Source organism: Amblyomma maculatum, chromosome 10 (assembly GCF_055883805.1).
Source record: "Amblyomma maculatum isolate TAMU_Amacu chromosome 10, ASM5588380v1, whole genome shotgun sequence".
In the NCBI taxonomy this organism is placed as follows: Eukaryota; Metazoa; Arthropoda; class Arachnida; order Ixodida; family Ixodidae; genus Amblyomma; species Amblyomma maculatum.
In genome coordinates this window covers 44,587,942-44,607,605 of record NC_139353.1, presented here as the reverse complement: position 1 = coordinate 44,607,605, position 19,664 = coordinate 44,587,942, and the positions used below count along the sequence as shown (strand labels likewise).

Sequence of the window (19,664 nt, the reverse complement as noted above, 5' to 3'; positions counted from 1 at the left end):
TTTTTTCAGCTAGTAATTAACATATTTTCATGGCAGCTGGGTTCAACATGTCAATCGCTTAAGAAACACTATGAAACAAGACACTACCGCGCTGAGTGAACACAATTTCAGCGAGTTTATATATTTCCCACATGAGGCCTTCATTTTAGGGTCAGTTTCTCTCGTAATTTGAGAGAAGTTATTTCAGTCAATTTTAATCTTGCGACGGCAAAAATGGAAAATAAAGAGGGGCATGATCATGTTGCTAAAACTTTTTTATTTAAAAACTCAGCTCTGCTGCTTTTGTACGAACGTTATGCAATCATTCTCTAAAAAAAACACTCAAATTCTCAAGAAGGCACTTTTCCAAGGCGTACTTATATGTTGCTTCATTACTGCACGCCGTGGCTTCACGGAAAACACCAGTTCAACATATACATGGCTTGGCAACTTGTTAAAAATTTCAGTCCGCCTATTGCGTGCGACTTGTGACTGGCTCAAAGTACTTGGCCAACATCGTGGGCAGCCAACAACGACGCCTTGTTTGGGCCGAGAATTAGGTGCCGACTAATTTCTTACCATGCCCCTTGGCCCGTGGGAAGGTTCACAGCTGGTATTATTAAATAATTTTGGCGATGGTCGACCAGTGAGTACACGGCCACCTGCCAGAGCTAGCCATGTCCGCGATCTCTCGCACAACGCTGGTGCCAGATTTTACGCGATAGCCTAATGGGCTCGTTCGACCTAAAATTCGTCGCCGCACTCCAGAATTGAGATATCGCGTAAAATACAGGATCGAGAAAAAATACGCGCGTGGTTTCTTCTAAAAAATGTGGCGCATCTATTGTTTATGCAATGTTCAGGGTGGTGTAGTGGTGTTGGTTCCCATTTAGCATCCATCTGCTGGTCAAGTTCGCGATAGGGATTCGAACCTCACTTGTATGCAGTTAACTATTAATGTAGGCGTCCACTGAGAAGTGAGACAGATACTGCGGCTTTCTTTCAAATAACTTTAACAAAATATAAAGAATCGCGTTGAGTGTCTTCCTAATTTTCCGCAGCAAGGGGAGTGTACCGATCATATTTATGTTGTATGGCTTGCAGACCCGTGTACCTATTTTTGCTATGCGCACAATGGTCCAGATGACTAACCAAAATTCGTGGCTTACGTGACATCAACCTTTTCCTTTCTTGCGTTTGGCGTAGGCCTGGGTGTTCGATTCGCGCGCGCTTTCGGTGGAGTGGCGCCCCCACTGAGGCACGCTGGTTTTGCGTGTTGCTGAGCGCTCGCGGCGGCAGTTTTTTGCGGCGATGCGCAACGCTAACGGCACCTGGCCGCGCGAAGTGCAACTTCCGCGGTGAGCGGCGCCGGCGGTCGTTTGCGTAGCCAGCGTAGCGTCGTCTGAAGGTTGGCTCCACCGCATGCCGGACGTGAGAGGAAGAAGACGAACTTGCTCGAGCAGCCGAGCCGCGCGACGTGTTTGATGGTGCGCGATGTGCTGATGCGGAGATCGTGCAGCGGCGGGACACAGGATGCCTTACGAATACCAGCGGGGCCATGGGCAACGCACTGTCGTCTACCGAGTGAGTCTTCCCTACTTTGCCCGTCTCCCTTTTGTTCGAGCGGAAACCTAAACTGAGTGAAGCGACGCGCCTTGCTGTCGACCAGTGACGCTTCATGGCCTATGAGTGTGCTATCCGGAACGTTACGCGAGCGCTATTCATGCAAATGAGCCTTCTCAAGACGGCACCGATTCCGCGTTTAGTCTGACGCGCCGTTTCAGTGGCGGTCACGCCTCGCCGGATGCAGTGCCAAAAGTGACGGGCCTGAGCTGTCGCCCTATTTTTGTAGCCAGCGGCCGTCTAGGTGTCCGAGTCGACGGTTATCTGGAGACTTTCTAATTATGCGCTTGTCGAGGTAGCGTTGGGGAGCTCATATTTTAGCTGCGACATAATTAGGGAGAAACAAGACAAATTAAGCGCCTAGCGCCCGATGTAAAGACATGCATAGTCAGAGCACGGAATAGATGGTCTAGATTGCATCGGGCCTTGGCCGTACATGAATATTTGGCAAGGAGTTGAGGGAGGCGTTATGCGAAGGGTTGGTCGTACAGGGTGCGGTCTTATAAAGAATGCATTTTTCTGTTTGGACATTGTGGGAAGGTCACAGGGGCTGTTCCCTTAAAGACTGGGGGAAAGGAAAGGGAGAGGTTTTCCCGCGCCAAATCCGCCCGCGCATCACCATAAGTTAGTTGAACTATAGGCTAACCATGCAACCTTGAGAGGGACTGCTTAAAGGGAGGAATTGTGCAATTTGTGCCAATTCGTGCTTGCAATTGATGCTTTCCCGCGTTTCTGCATATCGCATGTATGTACACGTTTCATCCGTGGCGTCGGCGCACTTTTACGGCCGCTCTGCTAATTCGGTTCTCTTTATATGCACCTTAATTCGTGACCAGTGGCTGCCCATGGGTGTGCCTCTGGAACAGGCAGGCAGGTGCTCGCGTCGTTCGGACCTGCCACAGTTGACGTGTCCTTATTTATAGCGGCGCATTAAATCATCTTTCTCGGAATGCAAGCGCTGCCGCTTAGCAAGCGAGGCAAGATCGTCTTCGCTTCTTCGCAACGCGCGATATCCAGTCTGGGCGCGCGCGCCTGTCTCGCAAGCCTTGGAAGCCTTCTCTTCATTCACCGCTGGCAGAATGGTGGTGCGTTGCAACGGTTCCCGCTGTTATAATGCGACTGCATGCGACGCGTTTCTCTGGGTCGGCACGCGCGTCCTTTTTTTTACACGCAACAGCTCGCACGCATGCCTGCCTGCCTACGAAGAGCGGATGTTGGGAAAATGACAGCCTGCCTGCACGCTCGGCCGAGCGCGAAGGCGAGTGAGATGAAATGGAGAAAGCAGCCGGGGAGAGAGGGCCGGAAAGACGCGAACGAATTTGTGTCAAGTGGAACCGGGGATGCAGTTTTATTGTTACGTGGTCCCAGACAGGCGGCTTGTAAACAAGTTGGTTTAGTAGTCGGTTTGTGCCAAATGTGAACTATTGCAGGCTGCGTTTGATCAAGTGCGCGACGCTGTACGGACAAGAACGTGTGTAATTTACTGTGCGAAGATAAGACTCCTCTGGAAAGCCGCTATAGATAGCCTTAGGTTCGACTTTCTGGTCTCCTGAGTGCTGCGCGTTTTGCTGCGGCATCAATGTTTATTGCCCTGATAGCGATACTATATGCCTCAAGTGGCCGCAATCGTCGTTGAAATGTCTCATCGCGGCGCACTTCGCCGACGGCTGTGCAGTTGTAGCACACGATCGCGCTCTTTCCGAAGTTGCGTCGCGTTTCTTTTTTTATTCGTCATCGTCATACGTTTGCAAGGCCTCGGCGCAGCTGTACAAAACGCGACAGTTGTCGACCTGCATAAAATCGGGTCTACTGCATGCTTGCATTGCCACGAGCTCGCAGGAAAGCACATCGACGTCTTGTTGCAAGCATTTGGGCCTTGACTTCGATTGCAGGCTTATCGCCTCCTAAAGTACAGGAGTACCTACAGCGTATTCTTATGCGCGTTGTCAAAATATAGTCAAGGAAGTTTGCCTCCGAGCCGTATAATATGACTTTAGTTTGCCATCGCTGCATACCTCTCGAGATATATCGACAGTGAGGGATTGTCTTCACCCTTCAGGAGCACCATTTGTGTGAAAGGAGCCCAGCACCGAACGCGGTGGTTCATTTTTTGCAAAACCTGTACCTTAAAAACCTTAATAAGTGGCCGGGATATGGTGTGTCGGACCGACACCCGAGGTTTTTATTTATTTATTTACTGCCATCAGCTTCGCCTACAACCTTGTTACCATTAGTCCTCATAAAATGTCTTCACGTGCATGAACCACGCATTCGAAAGAAAGTATAGTTAAAAGCCTCAGTCAGTTAGGAAATGGTCCGGCAGCACGCGAGGCGTATATCCTATGGAGTCGACTTGCTTACAGACACGCTTCTGTTACGGTTACGGGCGTTACGGGTTTTGGTTTTTTGCATAGTTCTAGTCCACATATGTGCTCAGGGTCTGCAGGCTATATAATGACAGGTACTTTACTTATTCACGCCGTTGTGGGCTTTGTACGCTTGTCGAAAAACCTCGTGTTTGTTGCATGATTGCCTTAGTTGCTTATGCGCTTTTAAACACAACGCCTGCAGAAAGTAGGTCATTGCTTCAATTCATGCAGTCGTTATGGCGCACAGGCATGGTCTTGGCATTGTCTTAACGTCTTTGAAGCCCATCGTCCTGCTGTTTGTTTTGCTTCTACTGGTGTAGTAAGCTGTATGAGGCTGGGATACACCTGCCTATGTGTGAAGACATGATCTTCAATTAACCTATGCAGTAATTTAAACTGGCGGGACGGTTTTGCCGAGTTGTCGTCATGCAGGCCAGTTCTTACTGAACTATGCCACACTAATGTAAGTATATCAGCGTCAAATGAAAAGGCGAACAGAATAACTGAAGCGAACACAAACTGCGTAAAAAAATACGCATATCTGAGCGCAGTGGGGAAAAAGTAGGATATTTCTCGCCATCGAAGTGAAAATCTGGTGCGGTAAATCAATTGCTGACAGTACGTCAGTGGAATCGATCACCCCTTTTTTCGAACATTTGTGACCATCCGCGCCTTCTTGCTTGTCCGCGGTGTTTTGCATTGTTTCCACAAAAAATGTCCTACCAACGAGCTCTACTTTCCGTGTTACCAGCTCGTTTGAACCCTTCTTAATTTCTAACCGAAGGAGTCCCACGTAATAGCAGGCACAATCTACGGCTCGGAGAACAAATACTTAACTGTTAGAAAGGTTATTTTCTACATAGGCGTGTAAGCATCTGATCTTGGTTATGAGTTTGAGTGACCCGAAACACTCCTCTACACTCGTGACAAATTAATAGATATATTGGACATGACCGAACCAATCTGCTGACGCTATTTGATAGAAAATAGAAGAAAAGAGCACATTCTCTGTTTTGAACCCTCGCAAGCTAAGCGCACGCGGTTGGGCAACGCCAAGCGCACGGTACGTCCGCTACCGCCGCAGCAGTTATGGCCCAGTTATTTTTCTTTTTCTCTCTTTCTCGTCTGCGCTGTCAGTGTGACTCAGACGGCGGAGAGCGTCAGAGAGAGGGCGTTCGCGCGCTCGCCCCTGGATCATCAGACATCAAATGGAGAACAGAAAAAGACTACGGGGCAGCGGTCTGTCCCACAGACTTCATCTTCTTGCATTTATTTTCTGTCTATTTTCTTTTCTTTCTTTTGAGCGGATGACGGGGGGGGGGGGGGGGGGCTTTTTGGAGGAGAGAGCGGTCCGTGTCGCGCGGCAGAATGAACCCTATACGCTCGTTACGCCCGTCGTTTCATCTGTGACGTACAGAGGTTAAAGAAAGAAGTGAATAATTTTCATTTCTGTTCGCGGAACTAGTACAAATTGCTGCTGAATTATTAAGGAAACACTTTTTTTCTGGTGTTTTTCAAAGCAACGTCAGCGCTTCAGTCACCACGCAGAAATAAAAAATCAAAGGAAATCGACTCGAAACAGCTTGATGTGCATGTTTTAAGGCCGTAAAGCTGCACTGGCATGTAATGAAGGTGGTTTATCTTAAACGCTTGATAAATAACTAGCTTTAATTATGAATTTCATTTATATATCGCCAGGCAGTGAGGAAGTCTGTACAGTTATTTTTCATTTAAACGATATTTTCATTGCCCGGGCTTTAGGTTCTGCAAATTAAGCCATTAAGTGATCGATAAATAGATCCCGTCACCCTATGTTTTTTTTTCTGCGAAGTTGGTAGGTTACAGTTATGACTGTTATGTCCCCTGTGATGTACAAAGCGCAGAACATGTTGCCATTTATGTTTCATGCGTGAAGATTTTTCTAAGGTTAACCAGATGGTACCGGAAAAATTGTTATGGTATTTAATGACTTTTTGTGAATATGTTTATTTTTCAAGCTTCTGTCCCACGAAAATCGCGGCTGGCGACAAAAAAGCTACTCCGATTATGACCACTTGACAGGATTCTTGATCCATAGAAGCCTGTAACGTCACTAGAGACTGTTCATATGTTATACAAAGATGATTGCTAAAAAAAGAGGGGACGTTTATAACACAAAGTAAAACCAGGTAGAAATAAACAAACTGGTGTAGGAGTGAATTTCAAAGGAGTCACAAATAAAAAGTGAATTTCAAAGGAGTCACAAATGAAACGTGAATTTCAAAGGAGTCGCAAATGAAAAGTGAATTTCAAAGGAGTCACAAATAAAAAGTGAATTTCAAAGGAGTCACAATTAAAAAGTGAATTTCAAAGGAGTCACAAATAAAAAGTTAATTTCAAAGGAGTCACAAATAAAAAGTGAATTTCAAAGGAGTCACAATTAAAAAGTGAATTTCAAAGGAGTCACAAATAAAAAGTGAATTTCAAAGGAGTCGCAAGTGAAACGTGAATTTCAAAGAAGTTGCAAATGAAAAGTGAATTTCAAAGGAGTCGCAAATAAAAAGTGAATTTCAAAGGAGTCGCAAATAAAAAGTGAATTTCAAAGGAGTCGCAAATGAAACGTGAATTTCAAAGGAGTCGCAAATGAAACGTGAATTTCAAAGGAGTCGCAAATGAAAAGTGAATTTCAAAGGAGTCGCAAATAAAAAGTGAATTTCAAAGGAGTCACAATTAAAAAGTGAATTTCAAAGGAGTCACAAATGAAGCGTGAATTTCAAAGGAGTCGCAAATGAAAAGTGAATTTCAAAGGAGTCACAAATAAAAAGTGAATTTCAAAGGAGTCACAATTAAAAAGTGAATTTCAAAGGAGTCACAAATAAAAAGTTAATTTCAAAGGAGTCACAAATAAAAAGTGAATTTCAAGGAGTCACAATTAAAAAGTGAATTTCAAAGGAGTCACAAATAAAAAGTGAATTTCAAAGGAGTCGCAAGTGAAACGTGAATTTCAAAGGAGTCGCAAATGAAAAGTGAATTTCAAAGGAGTCGCAAATAAAAAGTGAATTTCAAAGGAGTCGCAAATAAAAAGTGAATTTCAAAGGAGTCGCAAATGAAACGTGAATTTCAAAGGAGTCGCAAATGAAACGTGAATTTCAAAGGAGTCACAAATAAAAAGTGAATTTCAAAGGAGTCACAAATAAAAAGTGAATTTCAAAGGAGTCACAAATAAAACCTAATCGACGACGATTTGTGTCTGGACCAGAATTCAAGCTTTTACCGAAATAGTGATTTCCCACATAATTTTTTTTAGATGTCTGTGTTTATACGGTTCTTGTAAGGACCGAGTGCAACGTAGACGGGGCCTTACAGTTGTCGCCGGTTCAGGATATCAATAGTGCGAGAATTTTAGTGGACAACATGCTGTCTGCCCGACCTCTTCAGCAAAGTGTATCGCTTTTTGGATAAGCGCCGATAGACATGTGGAACCTTGGAACATCGTCATCATCATCATCAGCCTGACTATACCCACTGCAGGGCGAAGGCCCCTCCCATATTTCTCCACTCAACCCGGTTCTGTGCTAGCTGCATCCACTTGACCCCTGCGAACTTCTTAACCTCTTCTTAACTTGTTAATCTTGGAACATAAGCAGTGCTCAAATGGCCAGTGTCTACAAATTTTCTTCGTTTGCTACCTGCTAAACGACCCGGTAAGCGTATACTGCTTGCTGGGGTGCGCCAGTAGGTGAGTGCTGTATCACGAACCGCCGTATAGAGTCGCGGGTTTTAGTATGCGAGCTAGTAGTAGTAGTAGTAGTAGTAGTAGTAGTAGTAGTAGTAGTAGTAGTAGTAGTAGTAGTAGAAGACATTATTGAGGCGCAACACTTAGGCGCCTATTAGATCGATGGCCTGCAGGACGAGCAGGCGCTGTTCCTTTGCACCCTCAGCACCGAGCCAGTCCAACCAGGTACAGATAGTGTGATAGTAGGTGGGAAAGAATCCCGATTGCAATGCAACGGGACATGGAAATAGGCATTGTGAAAGGTTGGCATAAGGGGAAGGGCAGTTGGGGCATGATGGATCACGACGGAATTTGTAGAGATATAGCCGTGCAAGGGTTGTGAGTGTATTCAGCTGTATTTGCCGAAAGATATGAGCCTCCCGAAGGGAAAGATTAGGATGAGGGTCGGGGTAGAGCTTGCGGTCTAAGCGAGCAGCATTGTAATATTCGCTGATGGTGGCATGAAGAAACAGTCTCGACCCGCCCTCCAAGGATCTTGGCCCGGAGCAGCACACACGTGCGAATGAGAAGATTGGTTTGGTTTGGTTTGATTTGATTTGTAGGGTTTAGCTTCCCAAAGCTACTCAGGCAATGAGAGACGCCGTAGAGGAGGGTCCAGAAATTTTGACCACCTGGGGATGTTTAACGTGCACGTGCATCGCACAGCTAGCCGCCGATGGTCGGGATCGAACCCAGGTACTCACTCCGGCACAGTAGTAAAGCATCTTAACCACTGCATCACCTCGGGCATCTTAATCACTGCACCACCTAACCTAACCTAATCTAACCTAACCTAACCTATCTAGCAAGTACAACTGCATGCATCATCCTCTGGCTTCGAAGCTAAAATCATTCTCTTGTGCCCAGCGATTTCATGTATGTGTTGGTTTGTCGGACCCCGACAGCGGGGTGGCACAGAGCCGGTGTTGCGCGTCTGCTGCAGCTATAGCATGACCCTCATTGTCGTTGGAGGATGACGGATTGCACTCGAGAGCTCACCAGCAGCTGCGCGCTTCGATGTGCTGCAGAACTCGTCGGCCGGGTTGCTCCCTCGAGTCTATCGTTTGTCTTGGGCGGGAGGGCCAGCTTCACGCACCTCTTCTTGCACGACTGACATTGTTTACAAAGTGGCTGCAAGCAGTCTGCTGTTTCTTTATACGCGGTGCCTTGATTGATCTTCATTTTGTTCGTGTTTTGCTAACGGGGGCTTGCTTTGTGCGCACACTCATGTCATGCAATTACTGTTACTAGGCCGCAGAGCATGACCAGCCAACCCTGTTTCATTTTATTTATTTATTTATTTATTTCTTTCTTTCTTTCTTTCTTTCTTTCTTTCTTTCTTTCTTTCTTTCTTTCTTTCTTTCTTTCTTTCTTTCTTTCTTTTGTACGAAAGCATAAATAGCCTTCGTGGTATGCGTGTTTTTGGAATACAGCTGCGTGAAAACGAGAGTGGGCTTTCGGAGTAATGGCACGAGCATCGTGGCGCAACTACATCATGCGTACCCACTGTATATCTAAAGCATTCGGCAGTCATCAACGAATCTTGCGTATCTAAACGCGGCGACGCGCCAGAGGCTCCTTTTTTCTCGCTAAACTCCAGAGCCACACGTCGGCTCTGGAACAGGTTAACTAGCGTCGCCGTCAGTTTAATGGCAGGTAGCCAGGAAGACTCTTCTCAGGAACGGCGCAGTTTGGAAACGGAGTCAGTTAGGTTGGCACGTGACACCAAGCACCGGAGGGGTTAACGACCGTGGTTCAATCGGGGACCTGGCTGTGGTCGCCTCCTCGGCAGCTTTATCGTGACGCTGATAGATTACACATTGCCTGTTCGGTACGTGGAGGAACCGCTGCGCAGCAGGAAAGGGGTAACCAATGCTTTTATAGCTCATACGGCGCCCATTTCGACCAATCAGCTCGGTTTTGAATACGATGCAAACGGCTATCACTTGAGACGGCCTTACGGTCCCCGGTAGCGCGTTGTTATTCGGTTGTTCACCATGGAGGCGTATACGAACTGCTTGTGTTGCCCCAGCAGAAACTGTAGCCTGTTTATTTTTTTTTCTGAAGAATTGCGCATTTTATCTCTGGTTTTCTTCATAGTTGTATTTTGCTGGACGTAATTAACGCATGATAATGCGCCAGGTACTGTGGTGAAGATATACGAGGGAGCTATAAGCAGCTTTTATTGCTTCGTCGCGCTGCTATTCGAGCATCAGAAAGAAAAAAAAAAACCACGTGTTAAGAAGGCGTTCAGTTATAAGCTACATACGACCTCATTTGCATGTCGACATACTGGAAGTACTAAGGTGTTGCGTTGCCAGGCCTTCAAATCCAGTGCGTGTCCTGAAATTCACAGTCGCACCAGCCTTTGCTTGAACCAATTAGAAGTTCTCCCCGTTAGAGCTGACTTCACTGCGCGTTTGTGTGCACTGTGGCGAACGCCGCCGTTCAGGCGGAGAGAGCAGCTGAGCGGCAAAGCCAGCTTGCGGGGTACCTGCCGAACCACGACGTCATCATTGTCACGTGACTGCCGTTCCGTACCGCGGGCGCCCTCGGTAGAGAGACTGCAGCGAAGAAAGCGGCATGTTGCCGCGCCCAAGTCCGCATGTGAAGTCCCTGAACACAATTGACGGAAGTGCAGACTGCAAAGGTCTCATTGAGCTGTGTATGAATAGGGCGTTTGTATTCGCCTATTGCGTTTTGTCTTAAAACTCGTGCACGTGCCTGTGTTGCCACTTCGGGTGCACACTGCAGTAGTCGCAACACCTAAAAGCTATCATGTGTGGTCATCGCGAAATGCGGTATAGGGAGCCCATACGATGTAATTGCTCAGAAATAAGACGCTTCTACGCGTGGCACTAGTTTGGAACTGCTTCTTTGGGTGGTAGTGAGAAAATAGCATTTCTTAGAAGTAAGAGTTGCGGTAAGGGTGGGGTGAGGGGGTGCTCAGCCGATGAAGACACGTCTGAACGCAATCGGTAAGACGTGAAGGCTTTTTCGCAAGCCGGTTGCCTCACGCCGTGGTTCGATTAACCGCTCAGTCCTTGCGCGGAGGATATTTCGTCTTCGTTTTCCTTTACCACATGGACAGACCTACCATCACATGCGCTGTGCGGAGCGCAGTATTAGTTGAACTGGTCGGTTCAGGTCCTTTTCGCAGTAACTTCAGGGATTCGAGAAACGAGCGTTGTTATAGCAGATCGCGAAATTTATAGCCCCGCGGCATAGTGAAGGCATGTCGTACATTACGCAAAACCGTTTTCCTCACCGATTGATTTTGGCATTGTAAAAACATTTGTCGTACTGTAGAAACTCGCACAAATGCGTGCCTACAAACAGCTCGTGGTGTGCACAATAGCCATTAACTTTCCCAAACTTTCACCTAATTGCTATACTTAACTGCACAGCTGTGATGAACACAATTCCCATTTGGTGCCACTTTCGGTGCCGTGCTGTTTTAAATAAAAATGAATACGAGGACAGTAACGACTTTGCGGCAGTCTCTCTTGATGGGCACTGGATGGAGGAGGGAAAGAGGGCATAGCCTGACGTCCTTTGAAACTTCCACGACGGGTTGCTGAGTAGTTAGGCTCACTGCACTTGTCCAGAAGAAGCAAAGGTTCCGGTTTTGAACTTTATTCGAGGGTTTCAGGTACAGATGCACACATTTAATTACCCGGTCGACCGACCGTGCTCTCTCCCCTGCGCGGACAGCTTCCTCTCTATTCTTGCGCAAGGGGAGAGGGGGAGCCGTGGCGCTGTGTGTCGTGCAAGGCCGGCCGTGGCAAGGCGACGCACGACCGGGTCCCGTCAAGGTTGTCCTCTTTTCTTCGTTCTTTTCCCGCTCGCTTATCTTGTGTTTTTAGCTCCCCCTCTCTCCGCGCTTCTCCGCGGCTTCGTTCTTCTTCTTTCTCTCACTCCGCTAGGATGACTCGCTCGAAGGGGCACTGCAGGAAGGAGGTTCGGGAGGGTAGCTTAGCGCTGGCGGATGTTAAATATTTGCAGCCGTTTTATGTTTCCGTTGTCGGGAATTGATATAACCGCGAGAAAAGGCGTTACACTTTGAACCTCTTCCTGTAACTTAGCTCTTTACACGGCGCGTGGCTTTGTTCCTAGCGTTGACTCGCCTGCCTCGCGCTCTTGTGTTCGACGCTAGCGGGCTCGGCGTTTGCTCTGGCCGCCGGATCGAGAAAGTGGGTGTGGCAAGCGCACGTGTTTCTACCGAAGCGGCGTTTTCACAAGTCGCTCATGCGCGAGCCGAACTGTCGCGACAGTCTAGAACAGTGGACTCCGAACCCAATCCCGCTTACACTTTCAAAGAAATAGTTCAATTCTATCAATCCAGCCATGCAATCTATCCTAAGCCCTACAAAGGCGGAGGAGCGCATTTTCCTTCGCCTTTACACCAAAACTTTACTGCGTCCAGCATTATTAAAATACTTTGACCCCGCTTTCGCGGGGAAATGTCCGCACTGTGAGGGATACGTAGTAGCCTTGGTCAGGCGGGCTCGGGTCGCGGCCGACGCCAATGGGCTCTCGTAAGAGGGAGACCACCTGTAATTGTAAGGGGCGGCCCCTTAAGGACCGCTCCCGTATCTTCCCTGTATGTGTATATATATATATATATATATATATATATATATATATATATATATATATATATATATATATATATATATATATATATATTGTTTTTATGATCATCATCATCATGCCGCAAAATTATCTCGCTGTTTTTTGGTGGGTTTTGCTTTAAAAAGATGCAACAGCCTCGTTACGTGTCATGCATGGCAGAGGCCTGTCCAGTCCCTCAGTGGCTAGTGCGTTTAGGTCCGGATTCAAAGGTCGCGGGATCGAATCTCGGCAGCATTTCGATGTGAGCGAAATTCGAAGACGCCGCCCGTGTGTTGTGCGGTGGCAGGGCACGTTTAGTGTCCGCGGGTGGTCGATATTAATCTGCAGGCTTTAACCTGATGTCCATTATGCCCCACATTTCGAGCTTTGGTTGTTAGTCCACATGTCCACGTCGCATGATTTTTTCTTCATATATCCACACCGCATATCTCCGTGATTTTTTTTTTTTGCGAATAACCCTGATATGCCCCCGCTAGAAGAATTCGCTAGGAATTACAACCGAGAGCTAATATATTCGAAACGAAATATAGCCTTGAAGTTTGGTTGTTGCCACTAGCCTCCTGTGCCTGTTTACTGTACGGCGAACTAGTAGCTCAGTTGCTCTAACGCTCACACTTATAAGTCGGTCGGAAGCCTTTTCTCAGTCGTTTATTCCTATTACATCTCGGGTATCGAAGCACTCCCGCTGAAAGCATATCGGTTCTTACTAACAATACAAATCATGAGAATGGTGTTTCTATAATGGTTTACTATTTATTTTTCACTTCTTTTGTTCTTTGTTTGTAAACACATCTTTATATAACGTCTTTGGCTGGACAAAAATAAGGCAAAATAAATAACGGTTTTGTAGCCATGGATTCCCGCAGTCTGGTTAGATGCAGACAGCACGCCGTCCTTTGGCGGTGATTAGTTTGCGCACGTCGGCCACCTGCTGCATGTGAATATAATGCATGGAAATGGAAGTACGCCTCAGTGATCTGAACACAGTCTCCACATCCGCACTGCCAGTGCCCTTGGACGTGAAACAATGTCAGCGCTCGGTTTGTCCATTCGTCTCCTCTAGGCCTCGTGCCGTTCCGATAACTCGATGCGACACGTATCTACAGAAGTAATGTTTTTGTTCCTTCCCGTGACCAGTTATGCGTATTGTTTTGATGCGACAGCTTCAAGCTGGAGCGGGTCGTTTAGCCTCCGTAACCATGGCAACGGAGGCCCTTGAACGGAGCTGCTACGACTGCACTACACGGCCATGTCATACGGGTCATTTCGCAATTGAACAAGGCGCCAGCACAACTGAGGTTCGACGGCCTGCCTTACCACGTGGCGATGTATTGATTTCACCCCTCTTGGACACCGTCCAAGATGCAGAATCGTCTCCCGCTTTCTCTTCACTCCGTTCTCTCCGCAGTACGATAAAGCGTCGATATATTACAAGCGCGCTGTAGTCAAGTAGGTCACTTTTCCCCGAGAACAATCGTGCGGGTTTTCTAAACGCCACGGCGTGAACCCCTCGAGCTGTAACGTTAGTAAGCTAAGGTAACGCAACTGCGTTAAGGCTCCGTCAGCTAAAAAGCATGAGCATGCCTCCGGGTGGTTGGCACGTGACGTGGCCGCGGGCTTTGATTGGCCGGCGGTCTGTGTGACGTCACGGGAAGACGTGACGTTGCCGAGCTGCCAACTCCGTAGGGCGAGATGCGAATCGAACCCTCCGGGATTGGTTGCAGCGGTGCTTTAAATCTATCTCAGGTCGTCTTTCACGTAGTCGTTGGTAGCTTATGACTGTGTTGGTAAAGAGCATATATGTGTGAGATAATAGGGGCACAAATTAACGAATTAGTGATTGAGTATAGCGAAATGTATATACTATCAAGGAACGAAATTCCCGCAACGCGCGAAAGGCAGCCAAAATAAGTAGACTTATTAATTTTTTTTTTAAGCCAGTATTTTCAGCACATACGCGTTGATGTGCAATTTGGATTTGACCGCTCTCGTATGCTAAATGAGGTTAGTTCATATTGCGCATCTTGTCCAAAATCATTACGCGCTTTTCACGGACTTTTGTCCGTCATAATCCCCGAACCAGGCTCCGCAAAGGAAGCCGCAGACTGGATCACGTGAGTCTCTTGCGTTCTCTCTCTCTCTCTGTGAGAGAGAGGAGACAGGCAATGAGAGAGAACAGTGCTTATATTTCGGAGTACAGCAGTAGTCTGTTACAGCTTCTGTTCTGAATAGTGTAATGCCGTAACAATGCATATTCTTATACGACGTTTGCTGCCCCAAGAACAGCGCGTAATAAAAACAAAACCATTGTCAATGACAGTAGTATACAAGGTACAGAAAGTACTGTATGACATTATTTTTGCTGTAGTTGGGGCTCTCGGCTGTTGTGCCCAAGGACGCGGGATCGGTCGCGGCGGCCGCTTTTCGATGGAGGCGAAAAGCGGGGCTTTAAGTTGGGGGGTGGGGGGGGGGGGGGGGGGGTTCGGGTGCTCTGAGTCCCCCCTCCCCCCACCTGTATTTAGGACAGATGTGGGAACCCTCGCGCTCGAATGTATTAGGACGGCACGAACACCAAGCAGGCTGCCATTTTTTTTTTTATTTTTGTCATGCAGAACATTTCTCCTCTGTTGTTTCCGTAATTTCCAAGTGAGTTTTAATAAGCGCAATTACACATTTTTTTAAATCCAAAGACAGATAAATAATTTCTCTCCTTTGTACAAAATTGCGAAGCAGGCTACCACCCGCTTTCTCTCTCCCTTTCTTTATTTCCCTTTCCACCGGTGCTAGGATCACTAGCGACCTCCCTCCGATGGAGCCAGACTTTCAGCATAAATAAAGGTTTTGTAACCATGGAGTCCCGCAGTCTGGTTAGATGCAGATAGCACACCGTCCTTTTTCGATGGTTAGTTTAAGCACGTCGGCCACCTGCTGCATGTGAGGATAATGCATGGAAGCACGGCTCAGTGATCTAAATACAGTCGCTGCATCCGCACTGCCACGGCCCTTGGTCGTGAAACAATGCCAGCGCATTGTTTGTCCCATCGTCTTATATAAGCCTCGTGCCGTTTCGCTTATTCACTTTGATGAGACACGCGTCCACAGAAGTAATGTTTTTGTTTCTTCCCGTCGCCAGTTATGCATATTGTTTTGATGCGACAGCTTGGGGCATGGAGCGGGTCGTTTCCTTCCGTAACCATATTAACGGAGGCCCTTGAACTGAGCGACGATACGACTGCACTGCGATGTGAGCGGGTCATTTCACAATTGAACAAGACGCCAGCGCACAGCAGAGGTTCAACGGTCTGCCTTACCACGTGGCGATGTATTGATTTCTTCCCTCTTGGGCACCGTCCAAGATGTAGAATTAAGTTCGCTTTCTCTTCACTCCGTTCTCTCTGCAGTACAACGAAGCGTCGATATACTACAAACGCGCTGTTTGTTAGTTGGTCACTTTTCTGCGAGAATAATCGTGCAGGTTATCTAAACGCCACAGCGTGAACCTCCCAAACTGTAACGCTGGTAAGCCAAGGCAGTTTAAATTCGTTGCTTTTAACGCAACAACGTTTAGGCTCCCGGGAGGTCAGCGTCGTCCGCTAAAAAGCATGAGCATGCCTCCGGGTGGTTGGCACGTGACATGGCCGCGGGCACTGATTGGTCGGCGGGTGTGTGATGTCACAAGACCACGTGACGTGGCCGAGCTGCCAACTCGGTAGTGCGAGATGCGAATCGAACCCTCAGGGATTGGTTGCAGCGGGGATTTATATTTATGTCGGGTCGTCTTTCGCCTAGTCGGTGGTAGCTTATGACTTTTCTGAAGAGCATGTTTTAGATAATAGGGGCACAAATTAACGAATTAGTGATTGGGTAGCGAAATGCGTATACTATCAGGGACGAAAGTTTTTGCAACACGTGAAAGGCAGCCAAACTACCGTAGCCTTTCTCTCTCTCTTTGGCCAGTATAGTTTCAGAACATTCGCGCCGGATGTGAAATTTGGATTTGAGGCCTCTCGTGTGTTAAATAAGGTTGGTTCACATTGCGCATCTAATCCAAAATCACAACGAGTGTTTTTCACGGACGTTTGTCCGCGGTATTACGCGAACGAGGATCCGCAAACACACACACACACACACACACACACACACACACACACACACACACACACACACACACACACACACACACACACACACACACACACACACACACACACACACACACACACACACACACACACGCACACACACACACACACACACACACACACACACACACACGCACACACACACACACACACACACAAAACCGCAGACTGGAGCACGTGACGCTGCGTCACATCCTTAGAGGCGGAGTTCTAATTGTATTCCCGATTTCTGTGTGTGTGTGCGGGGGGAGAAAGGGGGGGGGGAGCAGTGCTTTAAGTCTGGCTCCATCGGAGCTGGGTCTATTCGATCACACGCGGAAAGGGAAATAGAGGGAGGGAGAGAAAGCGACTGGTAGCATGCTACACACATCGTTTTGTATAAAGAGGAGAAATTCATTTCTCCGTCTTTGGTTTTAGAAAATATGTTAATGGTCTTATTAAAACTCACTAAGGAATTGCTCAAACAATACAGAAGAAATGTTCTGAAAACCACAGAGAAAATTAAAAATGTCGACCAGCTTCGTATTTATCCAGTCCCTAACATTCGAGCACTGAGGGTCTCGGACCCCTCTTAAATGCTGGCGGGGTTTCTGCCCCTAGGTGGGTGGTGGTAGGTGAGAGAGAGAACAGTGTTTATATTTCGGAGTACAGCAGTTTTCTGTGATATCTTTGGAACTGCGAATAGTGTAATGCTGTAACAATGCATACTGTTATGACGTTTGCTATCCCAAGAAAGGCGCGTATTAAAGACCAAGCAGGTAAACAGCATTGCTAATGGCAGTAGTATATAAGCAACAGAGAGTACTTGTGTTAACCCAACGCAAAACATTTTGCCTTATACGATATCATTTTTCCGCCGTGGTATGCAGTGGTTAGGGCTCTCTACTGTTGTGGCCAAGGCTGCGGGATCGAATCTCGGTTGCGGTGACCGCTTTTTTATGGAGGCGAAAAGAAAGGCCCGAGTCGCTTTGGGGAGTTAAACCCCACAGACCAAACCAAACATAATTTTCTTTACATTGTGGCACATTGTCTTTTTGTGACCGACTGCGTTTCTGGAAAAGCGAATTTTTGAGGATTGCTCATACATTAGTGATTTAAACTCAAAGAATGGCTGCACACGGCGGGCACCCCCCCCCCCCCCCTTTTTTTTTTATTTTCTTACGCACACAAATATAGATCCGCTGCTTCCCGGAATTCTCTCCCCGTGCCGTAATGACGCACCCCCAGCATCCCATAGAATCCCATAGATTCCTCGTAAAAGCAGTCGAGCCGCAAATCGTTCTAGCGTGCTCCCACCCCTGGCCTTGCTTTCGAGGAGAATCATCCAGCAGCACGGATATCGGTCAAGCGCTGGATATCTGGTCACGTGATGACCCCCAGCGAAGAGGAAAGGGGCCTCTACCGCAGAGGGCAACCCAGCATCGCGAAGAGGGAGGAGGCCGAATCACGGCGGTGAGGAGGCAAAGACCCGCTCTTCCCACGTCGTTTCTTCGAAAGCGACCGTCTCTGCCGCCGATGCCAAACGGCGTCGCTAGTGTCGCTTGGCCGCTTGGCTGGCGTCCTACTTGGCTCGCTCGGCCGGCGGCGTGGTTTTCGCTGGGGGGCACCGCCGAGCAGATTTTCAACGTTGCGGCGTTTCCCGATCGGACAGCGCGGCGTGGACATCGCGCGACCGCACACTTGTTGCTTCAGCCGCCCGTGTTCGTCGTGGTGCAGCCTTCCCGATCTTCGCTGGCACTTTCCGCAGCCCCGCAGCCAGCAGAAAGGCAGCTCGCATATGCTGCGGGTGTCTGGCCGTGACATAGGCTGTCGAGCCGGTCGTGAGCGCGCGTTGCAGCGGAAGCGGAGAGACGACCCACCTGTCGAGCTTTGCGCGCCTCATCGCACGTACCTGGCTGCGCGGGACACCGGCATCGCTCGTTGTCCGTAACGATTACAACCGCTACGGCTACAACTAACGGGGATTCACGTATACACGGCGGGCGTCTGTCACCGAACGGTTTGGTTTCCCGCCGGCAGACATCTGCTCGCCGCACTGGCTTGCGTGTTCGACCCTCTTCGTCTCGTGGGATATTTTTAAAGCCACACCCGCCTTCCGCTGCTGTAGGGGCACGGCTCGCTCGTTCGTCGTCGTTTGCGGCTTCCTGGTTCTTCCCCAAGGTCGGGTGCATCGAGTGTGTGTTGCGGTGTGGTGGTGCAGTCGTGGTCGCCGTCGCCAGACTAACGTTCGGACTGAAATCGGAGCTGTTTCTCCGCACAGATCAGCGTGTTCTGTTCCGCTTTCACCGCACGGCTGTCCTACGGTCTCTGCGCACGGGTGACTAACATTTCCACATCTCCCTCGGTGACTACGTGCCGGCAGCTCTAGACAATCTTTTTGTCGCGCCGTGGTGGTGTGTGTGTAGTTATTGCTCGATTCTCGACCGGAACCCTGGCGCCTAGTTTGACTGCCCCCACCGGTTCTCTCTGTGAAGACGACGGGCGGGACCCAACGTGACGAGCCAGCGGTTATCATCTGACTGCGGGGTGTGGACTGGAGAAGTCTCATTCACACGCGATTCACAGAGCGGTCATTGCCTTGTCAGTCTGTCACTATTCTAAACGCCGTCCACCATGGGTCTCGGAGTGAACGTGGAGGGTCGCCGCCTATCCTGGAACACGTGGAACACAAAATCGCCTATCTATAAAGTAAGCAAATGTTTTTTGACACTGCAGGGATATTTGGGAAGTGCGAACAGTGTACCAGTGTAAAAAAAACTGGGCAGAGGAGACGGTTTCAATCGCTCTTGTGTAGAGAACGTCCTGTCTGAAAATGCAGGCGTACTGCAGATATTTTCTTTTGTTTTCTGTCCTTTATACTGGTGCAATGTTTACAAAGGGTTATCTCCGGATATAGCTCACCCGTCTGGTCAAACGCCTAATTTAGGCTGCTTGGAGTGGCGTTTGATGGGCTCACCCGAAGGGATACTGTACACCCTTTCCGAAAATACTGCGTGGTGCGTTTTTACAAAAGGAGAGGCGAAGCTGTCACTGAAGCGTTTCCATGTTACAGCAGCATTGAAAGAATATATATATATATATATATATATATATGATTCTTCTGGATGACAGAGATCCGTGCCACAAAAGAGGAGTTCGAATTATTTTCCCGTCTGTGAGAAC

The 19,664-nt window shown here is 48.1% G+C and overlaps 1 protein-coding gene across 5 annotated transcripts in view; it reads left to right on the top strand.

The window, feature by feature from the left end:
- Window positions 1–19,664, top strand: part of LOC146176305 (calpain-B-like) — a 97,215-nt gene that overhangs the window by 3,692 nt on the left and 73,859 nt on the right. The window contains exon 1 of one of the 5 annotated variants that reach the window (XM_084582641.1): window positions 1,339–1,563. The exons of 1 other annotated variant lie outside the window; for it this stretch is intronic. In XM_084582641.1, the coding sequence (XP_084438767.1) occupies window positions 1,513–1,563 (51 nt within the window). In that variant the 5' untranslated portion in view covers window positions 1,339–1,512. Of the gene's footprint in view, window positions 1–1,338; window positions 1,564–18,071; window positions 19,191–19,664 lie in introns of those variants that run through there. 3 more of the 5 variants (XM_084582645.1, XM_084582639.1, XM_084582642.1) reach the window with 3 other exon arrangements.